This window comes from Callionymus lyra, chromosome 11 (assembly GCF_982586985.1).
Source record: "Callionymus lyra chromosome 11, fCalLyr1.hap1.1, whole genome shotgun sequence".
NCBI lineage: Eukaryota > Metazoa > Chordata > Actinopteri > Syngnathiformes > Callionymidae > Callionymus > Callionymus lyra.
Window position 1 is genome coordinate 23,975,912 of NC_141828.1, and position 19,935 is coordinate 23,995,846.

General features: G+C 36.5%; 1 protein-coding gene across 2 annotated transcripts in view; it reads left to right on the forward strand.

Annotated features, from left to right (window-relative positions):
* cdh11 (cadherin 11, type 2, OB-cadherin (osteoblast)) overlaps window positions 1–19,935 on the forward strand; it is a 105,235-nt gene that overhangs the window by 72,241 nt on the left and 13,059 nt on the right. For both annotated transcript variants that reach the window (XM_087802270.1, XM_087802269.1), the window contains 5 exons: window positions 4,242–4,361; window positions 7,277–7,444; window positions 14,002–14,189; window positions 19,522–19,635; window positions 19,701–19,840. In XM_087802270.1, the coding sequence (XP_087658396.1) occupies window positions 4,242–4,361; window positions 7,277–7,444; window positions 14,002–14,189; window positions 19,522–19,635; window positions 19,701–19,840 (730 nt within the window). The remainder of the gene's footprint in view (window positions 1–4,241; window positions 4,362–7,276; window positions 7,445–14,001; window positions 14,190–19,521; window positions 19,636–19,700; window positions 19,841–19,935) is intronic.

Sequence of the window (19,935 nt, forward strand, 5' to 3'; positions counted from 1 at the left end):
GTTTTGAAACCAAAAAAAGAAAAAAGAAGGTAAAAGAATAAAACAAAGTTTAGCTTACTCAGATACCTGATTGAAAATACCCACAAAACTCTTTCCTTTGCTCTGGGGCTACCTGGGAAAGTGAGGCCTGTGGGGCCACATGTGGAGCTTTGACTGTATTTATGGCCCCCCATTAGTTCAATATCATGAAAAAAATATACATTCTATTTTGTGTTTACTTCACTTTGCATTACAAATATGACTATAGGCTTTATTTATTTAGGAGTTAGTAACTATACATTTTAGGTTTATAGTTTTCCCATTATATTGAGGCTTTTCATTCCTCTATTTTTGGCATGATGGTATCCTCCCCACAGTAATTGTTTATAATTTGGCCCCTGAGGAATTTCAATTGCCTCCCAGTGAACTAGTGAAAAGAACTTTGAAATAGTTTTTCTTCATCAGAAAGATGTTTTCAGTCATTTAACTAGCAGAAATGTTGATCCGCACCCCATTTCCGAAAAGAGAAGAAATATGCTGAAATATGTACTACAAATCTGATTTATCAGAAAATGCAGACCTTTCCGTCATACCTAGGAAAAATACAAAACTATCCAAGATAGTTGAGGTTTTGTGTTCATCGACTGATACCTTATTTTAGTAGGTTAGACAGGAGACCCAGGTTCAAAGAGTCAGTGTTGCAGACTAACGATTGTACACAAATACAACCTGATTATAACAAAACATGATTACAATGGTCTGCTACAACTACTACACAATCATCCCTGCGTTGTGTATACAATCATCTCTGCACACATCTACGTTGGTCTTTAACAAGCTGACATGATGCAGAACACAAGTTTCTCTTCTTACTTTTGAGCGACGTTTGTTAAAGAAGCCACCGGCGGAGTTTGCTGTTTTCATTCATAATTAATGTTGACTGAAATCTAAACGGAGGAAGTGCAACGGACAAGTTTGCTAAGTCATCACTCAAGTCCTTTTCCATTTACTTCAAAGTCGCTTTCAGAGACTTGATTTGGGGAAAATACTAGCTCAATATAGACCTTTTTTCTGAGGTGTGACCTGATCTAACCGGAGTCCTGAAGTTAGTCCGGCTACACAGATTTAAAAAGAAAATAAATTAAGATGATTTTCGTCTCGAGTTGAAACCTGAGAGCAGCGGTTCAGTAGGGAGTGGCTGCCATCAGTCTCAACCACAGAAGTGGAACAGAAATAAAAAGCAGTAATTTGACTAACTAGGTCCAGATTCTCTTGCTGGAGCTGAATTTAGAACACACTAGTTTCCTGCAAATTGGCATTCTCTGTGATTCATCCACCGGCTGCCACACGGGTGCTTAAAGGTTTTGGTGACATCGTGTCAAGAAATTGATGCAGGAAAACAAAGGTGGTTGCATAATTCATTCATAGCACCAAACCCCGGTGTCTCTGCCAATGTAATCCAGCTGTGAAAACAGAGAAGCTGGATTTCCACTGGACCTCGAGCCACCTACATGGAAGCAGACCAACATATTCCACTTCAAGACCCAGGTTTTTTTTTAGCGCTTTTTCAGCTGAGTGGAGAAAAATGCTCCAGTGGGATTTCCTGCTAGCATGCTTGCACCACCTGCTACTTATTTATACTTTTCATACAGTTTCAGATCAAACCTTCTGGGGATTATGGTAATGGATCTGTATCAACACAGACTGAAAGAAAGTAGTTGATGCAAACCCAAACATTTGGGGTGGTTGAGTGCACAGAAGGAAAACCAGGGATGTTTCCAACATCGTAAGAATTAATCGTTTGCAGAGGAAAAGCTGTGTTTAGTCAGAGATCTAAGATTAGAAACAGACTTATTTTCCTAATTATGCAGTTAAGCTCATTATAAAATAGACAAGTTTTTTTTAAACAATCCCTGTGGCACGAACATTTACTTAACTTTGTAACATATTAGTGAACAAATACATGGCTCAACAGAGCTACTAATTGGTAAGTATAAAAACAAATTATTTTATAAAATAAAACATTCCTAAACCAAATGAATGCAACATCAGGAACAAATTACAAATCAGTAAGCACAATCTTGGTTAAACACATCAAGAACTCTTTGTTTTCATTTTGACCGATGAAGCTTCATGAAGGTTTTTTGTGATTTTGACCGCTATAGCTTCAAGAAGGTTTTGTTGGGATTTTGACCTTCAAGCTTCAGGAGGCATCGTTCTCATTTTCAGAGCCAAGTATCTGTAGATTTCATGCATGTTACTATAAACAAAAAATATAAAACCCTCCCATTTTTTACTAAAGTTACTTAAAACAAATGATCAAAGATAGCATCGTATTATAAAGAAAATATCTATTACATCATAGAACAGCAACACAACTAAATGACTGAAAACATCAACACACTCTCGAGAGTGGTTCTACATACAGTATCTAAAACACCACCTGACCTGTCTTTATTTGTTTACCATAATCCTGGTTTAATCCACACTAGAAGATCAAACAAACTTGTTAAATTGCTTTTTTTTCTACTCTTTTTTCCACTATGTTTACTTCAGTACTTGCTTAATCCACCCACAAATACCGTCTGTGATGTTGCTGATTCCGTCTCATGTTGAATGTAATGAGAGACTTTGACTGGGAGATTTTTCATGGGAGATTAAAAGTGTTTTTCAGTTTCTGGGTGAGCTCTTTTAATGAGTTATGTCACATTTGAAACAGAGATATGGAATAGAAATGTTTAAAAGTTGAGTAGATTGTGTTTCACAGCTCTGCAGATTTAATTCAGTTGCCGAGTTTAACCGTGTCTCTCAGTCGAGGAGATTTGTTCAGAGCAAATTAATGTTGTCAGATAAAAGTATTACAGTTTGAGTCTCGCTGCGGTAGATAAAGTGTCTGAGATGATGCATCTTCTCCCGCAGATGATGACAGTGACGGCAAAATATTTAATACCACGGCATGCCATGTAAAGAATGAAGTGAGAGGAACGATGGAGGCAAAAGTGAAATGGGTTGGGGAGGTTTGCAGAAAAGTGTTGAAGGGTTACGTGAGATGGTTTCTGAGAAAAATACCAGGAGGCAGCGAAAGGTCAAGAATTGAACTGACTTGATTATAGCAGACAGCTCTTGTTGAAAGGTTTGAGGACCAGAACTGGACAAGTGGAGATGAAGGACACGTTGGAAAAAGAATGGATAAGAAATGCTAGAAATCAGGTCAATGAAAAAAGAAGGTTTAATGTGGTCCCTGAGCATCATGCCGGGGCCAAATTCCAAGACTTACAGAAAAATGTAATGTAATGTATGTAACTTATGTTATATTGATTATATTATTATATTATAAAAAATTGGTTTTATTTTGGGGGTATACATCTTTTCTCAAAAGTAACATAAGGGTGTGACACAAATACTCAATTTGATCAAGTTAGCCCAAAAAACAAACATGTAAACTAGTGAATATAAGCAGAAACTGTATAAAACATCAACACTTCAGGAACTCCTTCCAACCGGACATTCGTAACATAAGCTTGTTTTTTAAATGTCCCTAAAAGCACATTTAAAGTTACTTATTCACTCTAATTCATGTTTTGGAATTTTCCATTTGAAAGATTCTTTGTTACTTATTGTACTTTATCCAATCATTGTCCATGCCACTAAATTCGTTATGGGGGGCTTTTCCCAGTTTCATCAGGCTAGAGGGGGGGACACCCTGGACAGGATGCCAGTGTTGCAGGGCAAACAAAGACAGACAACCATTCCCACACACACTCATACCTACGGACATTTTCCCCAAGTCCCCAATCAACCTCTGTATGTTTTTGGAATGTGTTTTTGAACATCTTGATGAAGAAGTAACTAGTAGTGATGAAGCTTCATGAAGCATTGTCCTTAATTTCAGAGACCACTAGATGTCACTCTCTGCCCTATTATCAATTATTTCAAATAGCTATTCTATTAAAACCTCAAATCATTTTTAAACCAAGGGCGCCACCTACTGACCTTAAAAAATATGTCTCAGTTTCATGAAGCTTTATCAGTCCATCACTAGTGACGAAGGAGAATGTGAAACTAACCCAAATACAAGCCTAGAAATACAAGGTCGCCATCATCGTTTATATAATCTTAAAGAGTTAAAAAAAACTGTTTTAAATTACATTTTCTTGTCCATCTGGTGCAAACAGGTGGATCCACAAACCACAAGCTTGTTCTTCGTATCAGGTGAATCCCAGAGGTGGAGTCGTCCGCTGACTTGTCTGTCCGTCTCGCAGGTACGTCGGTGATGCAGGTGACGGCTACAGATGCCGACGACCCCACCTACGGCAACAGCGCCAGGCTGGTGTACAGTATCCTGCAAGGACAGCCCTACTTCTCAGTGGAGCCACAGACAGGTGAGAAGACAGATTATTCCACCGTCATATCACTCCCGATACTTCCTCAATTTAACAGCAATTTCATCAAAAAAGGGGTTGAAAAGACAACTCTTGTTTAAGTATACGAATTAAAACATGGTTGCTACATTGACATACATGTCAACCACACCTAGACCACATTTCTCCTTTAATGTGGCCTGCAAGTTTGTTTGGTCAAAATAAAGATAGATTAATGTTCATGTTGATATTAGTTCTTAGTATTGGCAAGAATCTGGCGATATATGTCACGATACAGCAGCAAAGATATGATGTATTACTATATATTGTGATACCGTAGAAACAACAATATATGCTTAGTATTGTCGAGTACTTGACTCTGGTCGTGAAGAATGTACAGACCACATGACTCCCCATTAAGTCATAACTGCTTTAATTTGTTTTGAAACCAAAATATGTCCAAACATAGGCCTTAAAAGCTGCTGGAGTCACTGTATCCTTCCGTCCTCATTCAGTGACGGATTCCCTTGTTCTTTTAGCTGCAGAGGACGAAATGACTTATGCAATTTAGCGGCCAGAAGTTTAATTTCAACACAAAAGTAACAAAAACACCCTGAATATATTCAAGTTAATTGTAAGTAAAAAGTATTTAAATGTGTATACGCTTTATAGAAATATAAAGCATAAAATAAAGATGATAAATAAAATAAAAATATAAACGCATATATATATATATATATATATATATGTATATATATTTATTTTAATAATAATACAATTCTGTTTAATATCTGGTACTGTAACAAGCAAATATATTGCGATATTTCAGTGCATCTGTATTTTTTCAAACTCCACGTTGAGATGCCAGTGTTTAGGACAAGATGAGAGTGAGACGTTATGGATGTGAAAACTAACAATAAAGATAGACTGAGCCTCCGAGAATGAAAAGACAACATCGTAATCAGACTCATTCTTCCTGTTAATACACTCATAGGCCGTGCAAAGCCTGATGGTTGAAGGATCACGTAACAACAGTTTGTCCTTCACTTAAAACCACAGAGAAGCAGGAAGAGAGAAGGAAAATAACTTCCTGTTGGACTTGGTACCCGCTGAGTCAGGCCCTAATATTTTGGGTTTGAATTAGGAGACGAAATTGGATGTGGGGAGAGAGTTCAGGCCAGATATGGAGTTATATAGGTTCAAAGAGAGGCGGTTAGAGAAGGAGGGAGGAGAGAGGAGAGGAGAGGAGAGGAGAGGAGAGGAGAGGAGAGGAGAGGAGAGGAGAGGGGGAGTTTATGGGAAGAGAGTGAGTTCAGGCTCGGAGAAGCCGAGAGATTTGGGCAGAGTAAATCTGGCTAATCAAACCAGTGTTGGGTATTTGACTGGCTCAAATCCAGAGCTCACATTTCTAATTGGTTTGGAGATTAGCGGCTTTTCATGCGGCGACACACACACTTGCATATAGATCTTCAGCCGGAATATGGCTGACGAGAGAGAGTCCTGCAGCAGAAGGAAGGGTTAAAAAAGATGGTTGAACACAGCAGGAGATAAATATATGGAAGATTATTGAGATTTTCCACACAGACTTTCTACTAAAGACTTAAATGGCACAGACGGTTGTTTTACGGATAAAAAACCTGAGCTTCTCTACTGACGTCAATTTTCTGCTTCCAGATCAACAGCTTGTTTAGTTTTGTGTCCATGTTTTGACTTGAAAAATGCATTTCGTTTTGTACCCAAAACTGAAGGAGTAGTTATTTTCTGTAATCGTTTAAAGGCAGGATTTGAACCAACACTAGTTTCAGAATGAATCACTCGACGGTATCCGAAGGTCTGAAGGATCTTGTGGTTCTTTTCCTTCACTTCATTTTTTTCAAGATCCCCAGTTTGTGCGTCAATACTGAAGTTTTAGCCTCAAGATCGGTCAAGCCAACGGATAACTTTCAAATCACTTGTTGGTTCTATGCATAATAAGTACTTATAATTAAGTTTAAAACAACAAGTATTATAGTATTCTAGCCAACTGTCTCCTGCATGTTTAATCACAGTGTGTTAAAACAGAGCATATGATTTATTTATTCTTGTTTTTGACCAAAGTTCCTGTCAACAAGCTCATAAAGTAGTTATTTTCAGTGTCTAGATGGTTGACCAAAATATCACAGACATCTAAAAAACATGCAAAAACCACTTTTGAAAATAGTTTTAGATAATAAGAAACTATAATTTCAAGGAATATGTAGGGTAAAGTCATGGTTGTGGCTTAAAATAGATTATTTAATTCAATACGTTAGATCATTTGAAGTCTCCCCCTGTTAAAATATATTTAATGTGTTCCTTACTAAACAGCTTCGGAAAATTAGGTGAAATACCCGGCGTTTCTAGTCAGGTATTTAGGCTAAGAATGAAAATAAAAATGACAATAATATAGACGACAAAGGTTAGTAAACATTTTATTAACCAATATAATCATAACCATAAAAATTTAATCAACAATTTTATTTTTGGGTCAGCATTTTATTAATTATGGCATGAAGCTCAAAAGTTTTCTGTCAGGGTCAGTAATTTACTTCTTGTAAATTACATTTTTTGCAAATTTTTAGTTTTTGTAGTTTTAGATTTGAAACATTAAAATTGCAGAAAAAAGACTAAAAATTATAGAAATTGGATGTATTAATTAAGGTTCAAAATTAATTGCAAATTTACCTTTTGAATTTTTAAAAGTTTTGTTCAAAACAATTACCGAAATAAGACGAAATCTTACTTAATCTCCTTTAATTAGTATTTTTTTTTTACAAATGGTTTAATTATAATTAAAAGTGGAAGTGTTTGAATTTCTCTTGACCTGATCAAGTTTCAGTCGGTCTTAAAACCGCAAGTAACTTTCGAGCAATTTTGTCGAGCGGGTTGGGAATCTGACGTCCGATCGATCCCTGCAGGTATAATCCGGACCGCTCTGCCCAACATGGACCGCGAGGCGCGGCAGGACTACGACGTGGTCATCCAAGCCAAAGACATGGGCGGTCACATGGGCGGTCTGTCGGGGACGACGGAGGTGAAGATCACGCTCACGGACGTCAACGACAATCCTCCCAAGTTCCCACAGAGTAAGTACTCCCTCTCACCGCGTGAAACTCACCCACTAATGTCACATTGGAGGTTCTGAGGGAAGTTCCTTCTGGCCCGCGGGTCTCTCTGCCCGTCTTCGACTCCAGTTCTACAGCTGGAGTCTGGGTTCTGAGCATGTGTGAGTCAGAGTGGAACCCGACAAACATGTCAGTGCTTATAGCTGAGGAAGTCACTGTGGGAGGCACAAAAGATAAGTTAAGAAATCAATTATTAAAGCTTCTTACCGGCCCCCTGCAATGTCCTCAGGCGAGTGTGTGTGTGTGTGTATAAGTGTGTATCTGCTGCACAGTTAGTGCTAAAAAGTCTCCCTGGGACATTTTTTGAATTACTGATGTGCTCAGCAATAACACAAATGTTTCACTTGGACTCAAGACATGTTTCTTTTTGGTAGAAAAGAACAAATGAAATGTTGTTTTTTTTCTGAAACTTGTTCAGCAGTGGACAAATAAATGTCATCAGGGACCACATTAAATACGTTGACTGTTGTAAGGGGCCGTCAAGCCAAAATAGAAGAGCAAAAAAAAAAATGTATATATAAAATGCTTCTTTTTCTAAATGTGTCTAAATATAATATTTATCCAAATTATGTTGAGGGTTAAATATTACCAGAGCCATAACTACTTTATTAACAACTTTCTGTTGGGATCATTAATTTACTATTTTTGTTTTCTATTTGTTGCAAAATATTTAAATTTTGCACAAAAAGAAATGTGTCTTTATTAATATATAACTATAGCAATAATTATAGGAGGCGTTTGTATTGTACTTTCTTTTAATGGAAAATGTCTCTGATATAAATGTTATAATCAAGGCAGCATAAATATAACCATAAATAACATATTTAAAAATGCTTCTATCAGAGTCTTTAACAATAATAACTAACAAAAGTGTTGAGTAAAATGGCTTTTTTCACAACATTCCCTGTAGAAAAGAATTCCCATTTATCGCAACAGACAAAAGTCAACATTACGACTAACCTTACACTCCAATACATTTTCTTATCCAACAATAGTGTCTGGAAAAAGAACCATTTGAGCACAGATTTGACTACAAACTCTGATTTGAACTTCCTTTATTTCCTCTTCAAACTTTTGTTCGACAAGTACCCAGACTTTCTTTCCTGCACTTGACTAGTCTCTTTTGTTTCCTCCTTCCTCGGAGGTAGCGAAGAACAGAGTCCTGGCACGGATTCAGTCAAGTGGCTGCAGGAGATGGGAAAAGGAGAGGAGAAAGAAAGGAGGGGAGGTTGGAACCTTAGCTCAGGATTTAGCCTGTGGAGACGCTGAATAGGCGAGGGATGGCAGAGACAAGGAAGGGAGGGAGACGGAGCAGACTCAGGGAACCGGGAAGTGACTGACAACAGTGTCAGTCGAGTCCAACTACACTTCACCCGTCAGTGTTGATGTATGACAGGAGAATTCTGAGGTTTTCTGATGGAAATGGTCGACCTTGAAACAAAAATGCATCTCATACCTCGTTTTCTTTGTTAACTATAAATCACCATTTTGTCTTGAATATTCCAACTTTCTTTTTCAAATATACGATCATGATACGATATATAATATTATACTAAGTTAAAAAATAAAATAAAATTGTCGAGTACTTGACTCTGGTGTTGCAGAATTTACAGACCACATGACTCTTTATGAAGTCGTAACTGCTTTAATTTGTTTTGAAACCAAAATGTGTCCAACCATCAACATCAGTTGACTGTATCCTCTCGTCCTTAGTCATCGGCAGGATATCGCAGGATTTCTATTTTCCTTTAGCTTTAGAGGACGTGCACAACACAAAAATGAACAAACATTGTGAAAATTTGAATTTTAATTGTAAGTAAAAAGAAGTCTTCTTATTTTATTTTATACACAATTTATTGAAATATAAACCATGAAAGAGCTATGATGAAATAAAATATGATCTGAAAGCAAAAACCATTAATTAATTAAATGAAAGAAACATCACCATTCAGTGATTTTGAATATCAATACAAGCGTGAAAAAGAAATATTGTGATGCTTTCGTGTGTCTGGTTTGCATCAATCATCTGCTGGATAGCCTTATTCTTAAATGAAACCATTGCGGCCCTAAATGCAAAACCAATTTTTTAAATGTAAATAAAGATTTTAGATACATTGCTCGCTTTTACATTGATCGCGGAAACAAAGATGGCTTAGCTGGGATTAACTAAGCTTAAACCTGATTGGTGGAAGCCTGATATTCTAACTTGTTGCTGATTGGACAAATGTTAAGTTACTTTTTTTTGTTTTGTTTTTTTTACTTGCTCTATGAGGCCAAATCACTAAATGCAATCATGTCTGACCTATATTTTAAGCTTAACAAAATATTTTTATTTTTTTTAAAAAGTAGTAAAAACCACAAAACCTTGGTAACTAACTGCATGTGATAATTCCTAATTGGATTTTTAGACGGCATCCTATCATGTTGGCTTATTACTTTAGAGGTTAAAAAATGTTCTTTATGTATATTAGAACAATTAGGCCAACTTTAGGAAAAACAGTCGATTCTCAACCAACAAACTACTGTGGTCCTAACGGATGAAAATAAGGAGCTCCTTCATTCATCTATGTTCATAATCTATTTTAAGTTATTCATTAGATTCATGAATATATCTGTATAACCATTGTTGGTTATCATTTTAACTTTTTTATTTTAGAAATACACAGAAATGTTAATAATTTATAATATATATAAATGTCTGTGATGATGTGACAGTAAAAGCTAAATGTTCTCCATGAAAGAAACTTGTTTTAAGGCAAAAGGTGGAGAAAAAGAGGAACCATTTGCAGGAAAAAAAGGCTCCCAGATGGTGTGAATGAGGACAGTGATTACTTATTCAGCAGTTTGGCAGAGAGATAGAACAGGTGGAGAGAGATGGAGTCAGGATAGACGAACGAAGGAGGGAAGAATGAAAGAAACCAGGGCAGAAATCGGGATGACAACCAGAGTGATTCAAAGGAGAGAAAGAAAAACAAGTCAATAAGAGATATAAACACACAGCAGGACGCCGGCTCGTGACGTCACTCTTACGTCAACACCTTCGCTCGTCCTGGTTTCTCTCCGTCATCCTGCAGCTTCTGCCTCGTCAAACCCCGGCGCCGTTCATCAGACAGGCAGACGAATAACAGAAATAAGTCTTCAAGTCTGACACGATGAGGCTCTTCTTTTTTTTTCTCCAAGCACCATTAATTTGTGTCAGCTGTCATCTTTTTTAAACAAAGACGGGACATTTAAAGATGAGAAGAGTAATCTGGGTTCCCGTCGGTTTACAACGAGAACATCAATTAGCCGGATGACATGTCGGATGACAGCGATTTCTGTTCGCCTCACAAAGAAGTCGGATCAGATTGTGTTCGTGAAAATACCGAAGCGTCCGCCTGCGCGAAGACCTTTCAAACAGATTTATCTTTGTGTTCGCGTCGACGTCCTCTAATTTACTAAAGAAAAACGTCAGTTAATTTATTTAATTCATTATTTTTAGTCACTTTCGCTCAAACTTTTATTGTAACTTTGAAACCACTGCTTTAAAAAGCAACAAAAAAAAAGCCTATACAAAACAAATCATAAACATAATCATGAAAATACACAGGGATTTAGGATAAAATAAAATAAATAGAAAAATATTCAATTATATATATATATATTTTTTTTAAATATATGTAAAATAATACTTCAAACTACTTTTAGATGTATATTTCCCCTACATGAAAAATACATAAACGTGGATAAATGTGGATTTATTCTTTTTTTTAATAATTGGCAGAAAATAAATTAAATTCAAAAAATACTTTTGTTAATCCTTGTGTTATCTCAGGGTCAATGTGACCCGAACTCCCAAATGTGAAAACATTTGTGTTTGAGGTATCCCTTGTGTTGCCTGGAGAACTACCTCTCACCACTGTATTTGTATTTCTGGCCTTCAGGTCACCTTGACCCTGAGATAACACAAGGGTTAAAAGAACACAAAAAAAATGTCAATATCACCAGAACTCTATGAATTAAAATAAACAAGCGACATGGCTGATGAAAAGGGAATGTACTTAATGCTATGTATAAGGTAAACAAAAGATGTAAAAATACATGAATATTTACACTAGTTTAAAATGTATTTTTCCCAGACATTAAAAAACGAACTATTTGATTTCCACTAACAAGAAAAAAAACTTAATCACCTTCATTTTAACACTAAAAATGACTTTAAAAAAAGTGAAATGCCTGTCAAAAAGTCGTGTAAGTATAAATTTGTAAAATGTACGAAGCAAAAACAAATAATTTATACATTTTAAAATATCTGTTTTTTTAATATGAAAAAATAAACCAAAACTAAATATATTGATATTGATACTAGAGTAAATGAAGAAGAAAATGAAGTTGATTCAGAAAACAACAATTCCTGTGAAGCCAAACACACATGAGGTCTACAGTCAGGTGTCACTGTGTCTCCGCCTGTTAAACTCAGCTGCCAGGCTGAAGTTAAGCCACTTAGTGAACGCAATAATAGAATGACAGGAGGAGAGAAGGAGGGGATGAAGTTAGCTTTGAGGAGGAGAGGGGGAGAGGATGGATGAGAGGAGAGGTGAGGACGGAGCAGGAGGGCAACATGCAGAATAAGAAACGTTTAAAATGCAAGTTTAAAACAGGAGTGATGGACAAGAAGGACAAGAGGTGGAGTGGAGTCTCCGCCGGCGACTGATGGGGAGGTAAAGTAGAAGGCTGGAGGGGGTGACAGGAGGGATTTGGGATGGATCAAGTCCGGGGGAATCGCTCCTCCGCCGGCACTAGCTCAGCCTCCACATGACCTAACGCATTTCACGACTGAAGGAACTGCAGGAACCTGGACGAGCCGGATGGACATGCTAGTCCTGCGCGTTCAATTAAGTGACCAGCTCCGGGGCTGCAGGAGGACGTTATGTGGGCTGAAGGACGGACGGCGGGACACGACAGGAAGTAGTCAGACGATGACAAAGAGGCTGTGCAGTGAACGAGAACACAGATCTGTACAGACAGCTAAAAAAAGAACATCCGTCTATGAAGCCTGTGAAGGTTCTAATGCCAGCATAACAAATGCGTATGAGGACGACTGACAAAACATTGTGTACATAACGTCACAGAAATGTCAATCAAAAAGAGAAAGTTACGACAAAAGTACTATATAATAGAAGAAAATCAAGTAAAACCTTTAGATTAAAAATACAATGTAAAAGATCAGATAGTAAAAATTGTTACGACAAACTAAAAAACTACTTGAATATTATTATGAGGACAAAAAAAAAAAAAATTAAACCAAAAAATGACTAAAGGGAAATTAATACTATTAGCAGAAAAAGGTCTTACATGCAAAAAAGAATTAGAAGGGACTGTGATGCATTTTAATTTTTAAAGACAAAAAAATGGAACTAAAACAAATGAATAATTCATGAAAGAAATTCATGAGAACTCTATAAACTAATAAAGAAAATGTTTGTATAGATTTGCAAAAGGTACTGAACAAACAAATTACATTATGAAGTAATAATAAAATCTAGCATTTAAAATTGAAAATAACTTATGAATAATGAAAGAACTAGAACAAGAATTGAGACTTGCTGTAAATATTAAAGACATTTTAATTTATGTATAAAATTTCGCATAATGACTTCATGAAAAGAAGACTAATGAATGTAAGAAGAGAAAAAAAGAAAAACTATTGATCAGAAATGTACCAAACTGAAAAAAACTAAACTAGCTTTAAAACAATTATGATTTTTCTTACGTCTGTATTTTGTTAAACTCATACTTTTTTCTTTTTTTTCAAATTTCACCAATTTTATAGGAATAACATCTTATCTTGCCTTTAAAAATAATGAAATTAAATTGAAATAAAAAAAGAGGTTAAAAAAGTATTTATCATCCATAATTATTTATATTCAAACATGTCTGATATACACAAAAAATATTTCTTACTTAATGTACTTCCTATGTTCGTTACCTTCCTCAAGGTATTCAACCATCAACCGTCCTCTCCCGCTCCCTGAGTAGCTGGGACTACCCGAAAGATACTGAATGAGTGATTTAACGATCATAAACCAATCAGTCTAAAACTGATGAATTGTGGGTAATAAATTATGTGTCAGATAAACATCTTCTGTCACTTCCACGAAGATATAAATCTACTCATTACTGTCCGTCGACCGACCTGTAGAGACGAATAGACGCGGGTTATCAAGAGGTCGTCTGCATATAGTGGCACGAGTCTGGAGGTTTAGTTAAGCAGAGAGAGAAACATATGGTGCAACTCCCAGGTGTCTCGCCCTCCTCCTCACTTTCACCTGACACTATAAGAGATATTAATATCCTTTAGGCTCATGTGAGACAGATGGTATGGCTCGTGTTAATCCCTCACCGCCCTCCAAAAGTGACCCCCATCCCTCTGATGGCAAACACATGGGGTGAGGGGTTGCAGGGATCTCTGACAGATGTTGATTTTTAAAATTGAAAGTTGAAAGTGAAAAGATAATTAATTTGGACTCATGTCGCAGGTGTGTACTCCATGTCGGTGTCGGAGGATAAAGAAATGGGGGAGGAGGTGGGCCGCCTGAAGGCCAAAGACCCGGATATGGGCGACAACGGCCTGGTGAGCTACCGCTTGGTGGATGGAGACGGACTGGGATCGTTCGAGATGTCGACCGACTCGGAGACCAGAGAAGCTGTTATTAAACTCAAGAAGGTAAGAGACACTGTGGAGGCTTGATTCGCTCAAAGAGGAAGTTTATTAAGTTTACCAGGACGGTACAAGAAAACAAACTTCCAGTGTCTGCTGAAAGCGCTTGAGAAGAAGATAACATTTCTGGGCTTTCATGTGGACACACTAGTTTACTGAAGGACTGAAATGATGTGTTCTATTGACAGAGTCAAAATCCAGTTAAAATATACATTTCTAATTAAGGTTCATCCTCAGGTTTAAAAACTTCTGAAAGAAGAGAATGTTGGGGGTTCGCGCTCATATCATGTAATTATATCAGAGTCATGATTTTAAGAATTTTCAAATATAATCCTAATTTTATCAACCCATTTAACAAAAACCTCTTAACAGACAGAAATAAGAATAAAGCTTCAAGAACCGACTACTAATGGCTGAATTTCCCAGATACTGTAAGGACCTAAGAAGGCTCTCAAGAAGGGTTCGACCGGGCACATTCTTAACTGCCTTCTTAGGAGAACATTAAGATCAAACCAACAACAACATACATTAAGCATTGTTTTATTGTTTCACAGTGGAGGATATACATTTCCCTGACTCAGCATGTTGTACAAAACCATGCCAACAAGTGGCTTATTGTTGATACACTTACTTTTTCTAATGGTTGTATCAAAGAGACTGGAAGGCTGAGGGCGGTTGGTCTAATTGACGTAACACAATCCAAACATTACTTATAAGGCGCACTTGAAGTTCTTCAAAAAGCAACAGTGCGATTTTTAAATCTGTACTATCTATTAATTCTGGTTGTACTTACTGGCCTTGAACTGATTTTATGTTTTAAAATAGTTTCAGTACAACTTTAGTAAGCTACGATGACACAACCCCTGGCTCAGTAGTATTACTACGAAGCTGCACAATATTATAATTATATATATAACAAGTGCGCTGAGAATAGAACCATTAATTAATATTGCATCTTTTGACTTTAACTACTTTATTTTTATAGCGTCATCTTAACAGAAAATTTACAAATATCTAATGAATACAATTTCTTGGCTTTAAGAACTATTTTCGACCACAAAGAGAACATTTGGATGATCAGTAGTCAGCAGTAAATAAGACAAATGAATACTCTAAGAATAATTCCTTGTCCATTGTAAGTATAAGGAAACCGGGTAACTCTCTCCTATAAAAGTTAAATTTGAAACTGCAAAATCCTTTATTTTCAAGTGTGAGCATTTAACCGTATAAAGGGATATTTCTGCAATGCACAACATTACATATACTTGATATTTGAGTCTAAAGTGCCGCAACAGCAGTTTTACAACTGGCCTGTCCAGAAAATGCCGCCGTGGAAGTATTGGATAGAAACCGTAATCTTTAAACGACACCCAGGTATTGAATCTGTCAGACGTAATAGTGCCTGTAAAGCATTGGGTGGTGTGAGCACATCAACACAGTTTAACTCATAACCAGACAATAAAAGATTTATCTAACACCACTTATCTTCAGTAATCCAAAAATAGACTCACCGCTGTGCCCAGCCGGGCAGAAATAGCACCATAAATACAGACGTATATAGAGAAGAAGCAGGAAATGTAGTTAAAATCACACCGAAGAATAAGTTGTAAACTTGGGAAACTCAAAGCATCATCAAGCCTCTAAAGTTCCAAAAATATTGTACACATAATGATCTTGAGTAAATGAACATAGTACTTTAACACATACTACCGCTGATGTATAGGGTGATATACACACAAGCAAGTATTGTGTAACATTACAAAAGTTTTTTTAACACATAATAATGACTTAAGTAACGTCCTAATTTTTAATTCGCCAGCCGATCTCTAGTTTCTAGGATCAACTGATGAAGCATCGTAAAGCATTATCTTCATCTTCAAAGACCAAGAGGGGGCGCTCTCTGATCTAAAAACGACTTGTTACTGTGTAGCTACCAAATGTGATATCATTAAGATATTTATAAATTCAAGTGGAAGATATTTGGACTTTATGCTATTTTCCATTGCCATGACATTGAGGTTATTGACAAAATATTGTCTATAAAATATACAGTTATTTTTAAATTGTTGCAGTCAAACCATCAGACACATGTAAGATCGAAGCTAATATTTGCATCCCAACCTCACAAAAACAGCAACAGTCTTTTTCCTAACATAACTCCCTCTCACATCTCCTCAAAACCCTCATGTCAAATACACAAAAATCACCTTTTCCTTCCCACACACACTCACTTTGTTGTGTGCGCCGCTCCAGGTCAGGATTAGCAGCTAAATCTTCCACCCGGCCGAGGCTGCTTGAATTTATTTTTTTTATTTTTTCCCTTCAACCTCAGGGTCTCTGGGATAAAAGAAATAATGGCTTTTATAGCAGTTTAATAATGTGTCGAGGGAATTTGGTTCTAATAACCAACCCAGGGTTCTGTTTAATCCCCCTGGATGGCTACACTTTAAACTTAAAGAGAGCATTTTAACTTTTTTTTGCTCCAATTTCCAGAATGAAAAGGGTTTTCAGGGGAAGACTTGGAAGTGGAGTATGTAAGATGGAGGCAACACTTCCTCACTGAGTGACTCGGCTGTTTGGTGGGAAATAAATAAGACCGACTGGAGCCATGAATGTGCGTCTCTAAGCGGATCTTTCTCACGATCGCAGTGGTCCGAAGTCGGACCTTTGGCAAGGAGGCCATGCGGGTTCGAAAAGATTCTCTCCCCGCTGGTATCAACGCAACTGTTGTCTTCTGCAACAACAATTATTTTTCTTTTCGGGAACCTCGGGTTCAGCAACACTCAGCTTCTTCCTTAGAACTAAAAATACAAATATTAGATTAGAGGTTTTAAATAAACAGGACTCACATGGAGTCCATCAGGCTGTGTTGGTGAACAGAAGGCTTTTCACTTTAAACTGCTGCAGTCATGGGAGCTAAAGCGACTAACGATAGTCACAGGATGTTTTTCGTGTTTGTCCGCATCACAGTTTATTCCCTAACAAGCCAGGCACAGCAGATTTGTCAGGCTTTAGTGTGTCGCCATTAACCACTGATGTTAAAATCCATAAATACAATCTGAAATCTTTAGGTTAGCATGTTAGGCTAGTGGTTAAAATAAAGTGTATATGTTATTTTCTACTCGTAAGGGAACCTATGGTTTCCTCCCATTTAGCAATATAGATAAAATTGGATTATTTATGGCTAGATTACAAAAAATGTAATCTAGATAAAACATTCATCACAAAAAATGTAGATTACAAAAAATGTAATCTAGATAAAACATTCATCACAAAACAAAACAAGGAAAAGAAGAAAAATGTATTTGGCGTGGTCACCTATTGAGCTCTTAGCTCAGCTGTATTTGTTTTATAAAGATAATAGAATCTTATTTTAAACATGAAATTTGTTTCTCATTGACTGTCAAAATAACTGACAAAAACCTTGTGAAAAATATGGTATTTTCTATCTTCAGTTTGAAGCAGGATTACATATATTTTACATATAAATATTGTTTTATTTTTTGTTATTTCCAAGACCATTAAATGTATTTTTCATTTCAGGCAAGAGCTATTTTAAATATTATTGTCAGTGCAAAAATTTGCTCAACAAACCTTCAAAACAAGAGCCTTTCTCCCCTTAAAAAAATAGGATTGTGATAACATGGCTTAAGTAACTTCCGTTTTCAAAACAATGCAAATACTCTGTTCTAACAGTAGATGGAGACATATATAAAAATCAATATTCCGTGGTTCGACTTTAATACAAATATATACATTGTTTTAAAAATGTATGTGAACATGAGTATAAAACATAAAAGGAAAACAAATATAAATTAATATAAAGAAGCATTACAAATTTGTTATTTGCAAAAAATCTAAAGACATAAATACGTATATTAAAAATAAACAATGAGGGCTGTTTTAAAATACTGAAAAATAAACTTCATATGTGTCATAAAGTCACATAGATCTTACATGCAGCAACAACAAAAGTAGATTTTTTTTTTTAAAGCTCCAAAACTGTTTTTGGATTTACTAAATAGAGGGTTGTCGGTGAAAATCTCAGTGGATCAGCAGTTTCTGACCAACCATGCAAGATTACAAGTCGAAATAACAATAGCTTCACTTCTACGCATCAAGTTCCAGTTCCACATTTTTGTCGGTGCGCCACAAAGAAGCAGCAAACCAAAACTGCTTTACTTAACAATCTTAGTTTGAACTTTTTGTTCCTAAAAAATCAGTGAGATTAAATCTGACGACGACGTTATTTCGGACATGAAGCAGCTCTCAACGAACCACGGATGAATTAGCATGTAAGTGGACACCTATACGACTCATTTTGCTGCTCTCAGCCTGATTAATGTGTTCCGGCGTCAGAGTTTCCTGAGATTATCATCCCGGAGCTTCCACTGTGCCCTCTGATTGTTGCAAAGCAATGACCAAACATTCACACAATAAATCATGGCTCTCATCATCAGGAGTGTCTTTCACTAATCTCACTTCTCTCACCGTCACACACACACACACACACCTCCTTAATATTCTGCGGACCGCTTTCGTCAGCGCAGAGTTGAAAGAGAATAGTTGATTAAAGACCACTTCGTGTGTGTGTGTGAGTGTATTTTGGAAAAAGGATCCTCTTTGTGTTTATGAATATCAACTTACATCACATCAAATAACTTTTAAATCATAATACATTTTTTTGAAATGATCATTTTTAGCTGAAAAAAGGCCAATTTTTTTATTCTCAGTTTTATACGACCATAAACTGCTTCTTATATTTGTTGTTCCTTATTTTATCCTCCATTTAATTTTTTTTTTAACACATTTTAACCATTTTTTATCTTTAGAATTATTCAATAAGTATGATATATTTTATTATATTTAGAATATTCATATATTTTAATTTATATTTATTAACATATTTTTAGTACATCAATTGTTCCTGTATCCATGTTCTGACAGTATAATATATATATATATATATATATATATATATATATATATATATATATATAAATATGCATATATACATGTGTATATTATTACTTTTGTTTAATATACACACTTAACTAAATTCAACAAGTCTTTGAATTAAAATCGTTTTTTCGATTGTTCTTTATTATTTATTATTTACCAACAATAGCTGTAACGCTATTTCATGGTGTCATATACGAGATACTAACCAGATATGTAGGTCACTCTTCTGTATGTTGAACTGCTGCTGTCAAGAGTTTTTGACGAGGCAACAGCTCCCCCTAGCAGAGGACAGGCGCACCACAGTGGTCACTCAGTCGCAGCAGGCCAAAAGGTGCAGAGGTTTTCCCACAACTCATTGTCTTTGTGTTCTTTTCAGAAAGTGGATTTTGAAACCAAGAGGTCCTATACTCTGAAGGTGGAGGGATCCAATCCCCACATTGATCCCCATTACCTGGCCTGGGGTCCCTACAAGGACGAAGCCACGATCAAGGTAAGAAGAAGTCAAATCAAATTTAAAAAAACAAAATAAAACAACGTGTCTGTTTCTGTGGATAGATCACGGTGGAGGACGCAGATGAGCCACCGGTGTTCATCGCTCCTAGCTATACCTTTGAGGTGGAGGAGAACGCCCCTGAAGGCGCCGTGGTGGGTCGGGTCCACGCCAAGGACACGGACATAACCAACAATCCAGTCAGGTATTGTGATGCTCGTCTGCTTACCTGAGGTCGGGGGGGCAGCAGCTTCAGCAGAGAGGCCCCGGACTATTTTCTCCCAAGCTACATCATCCAGC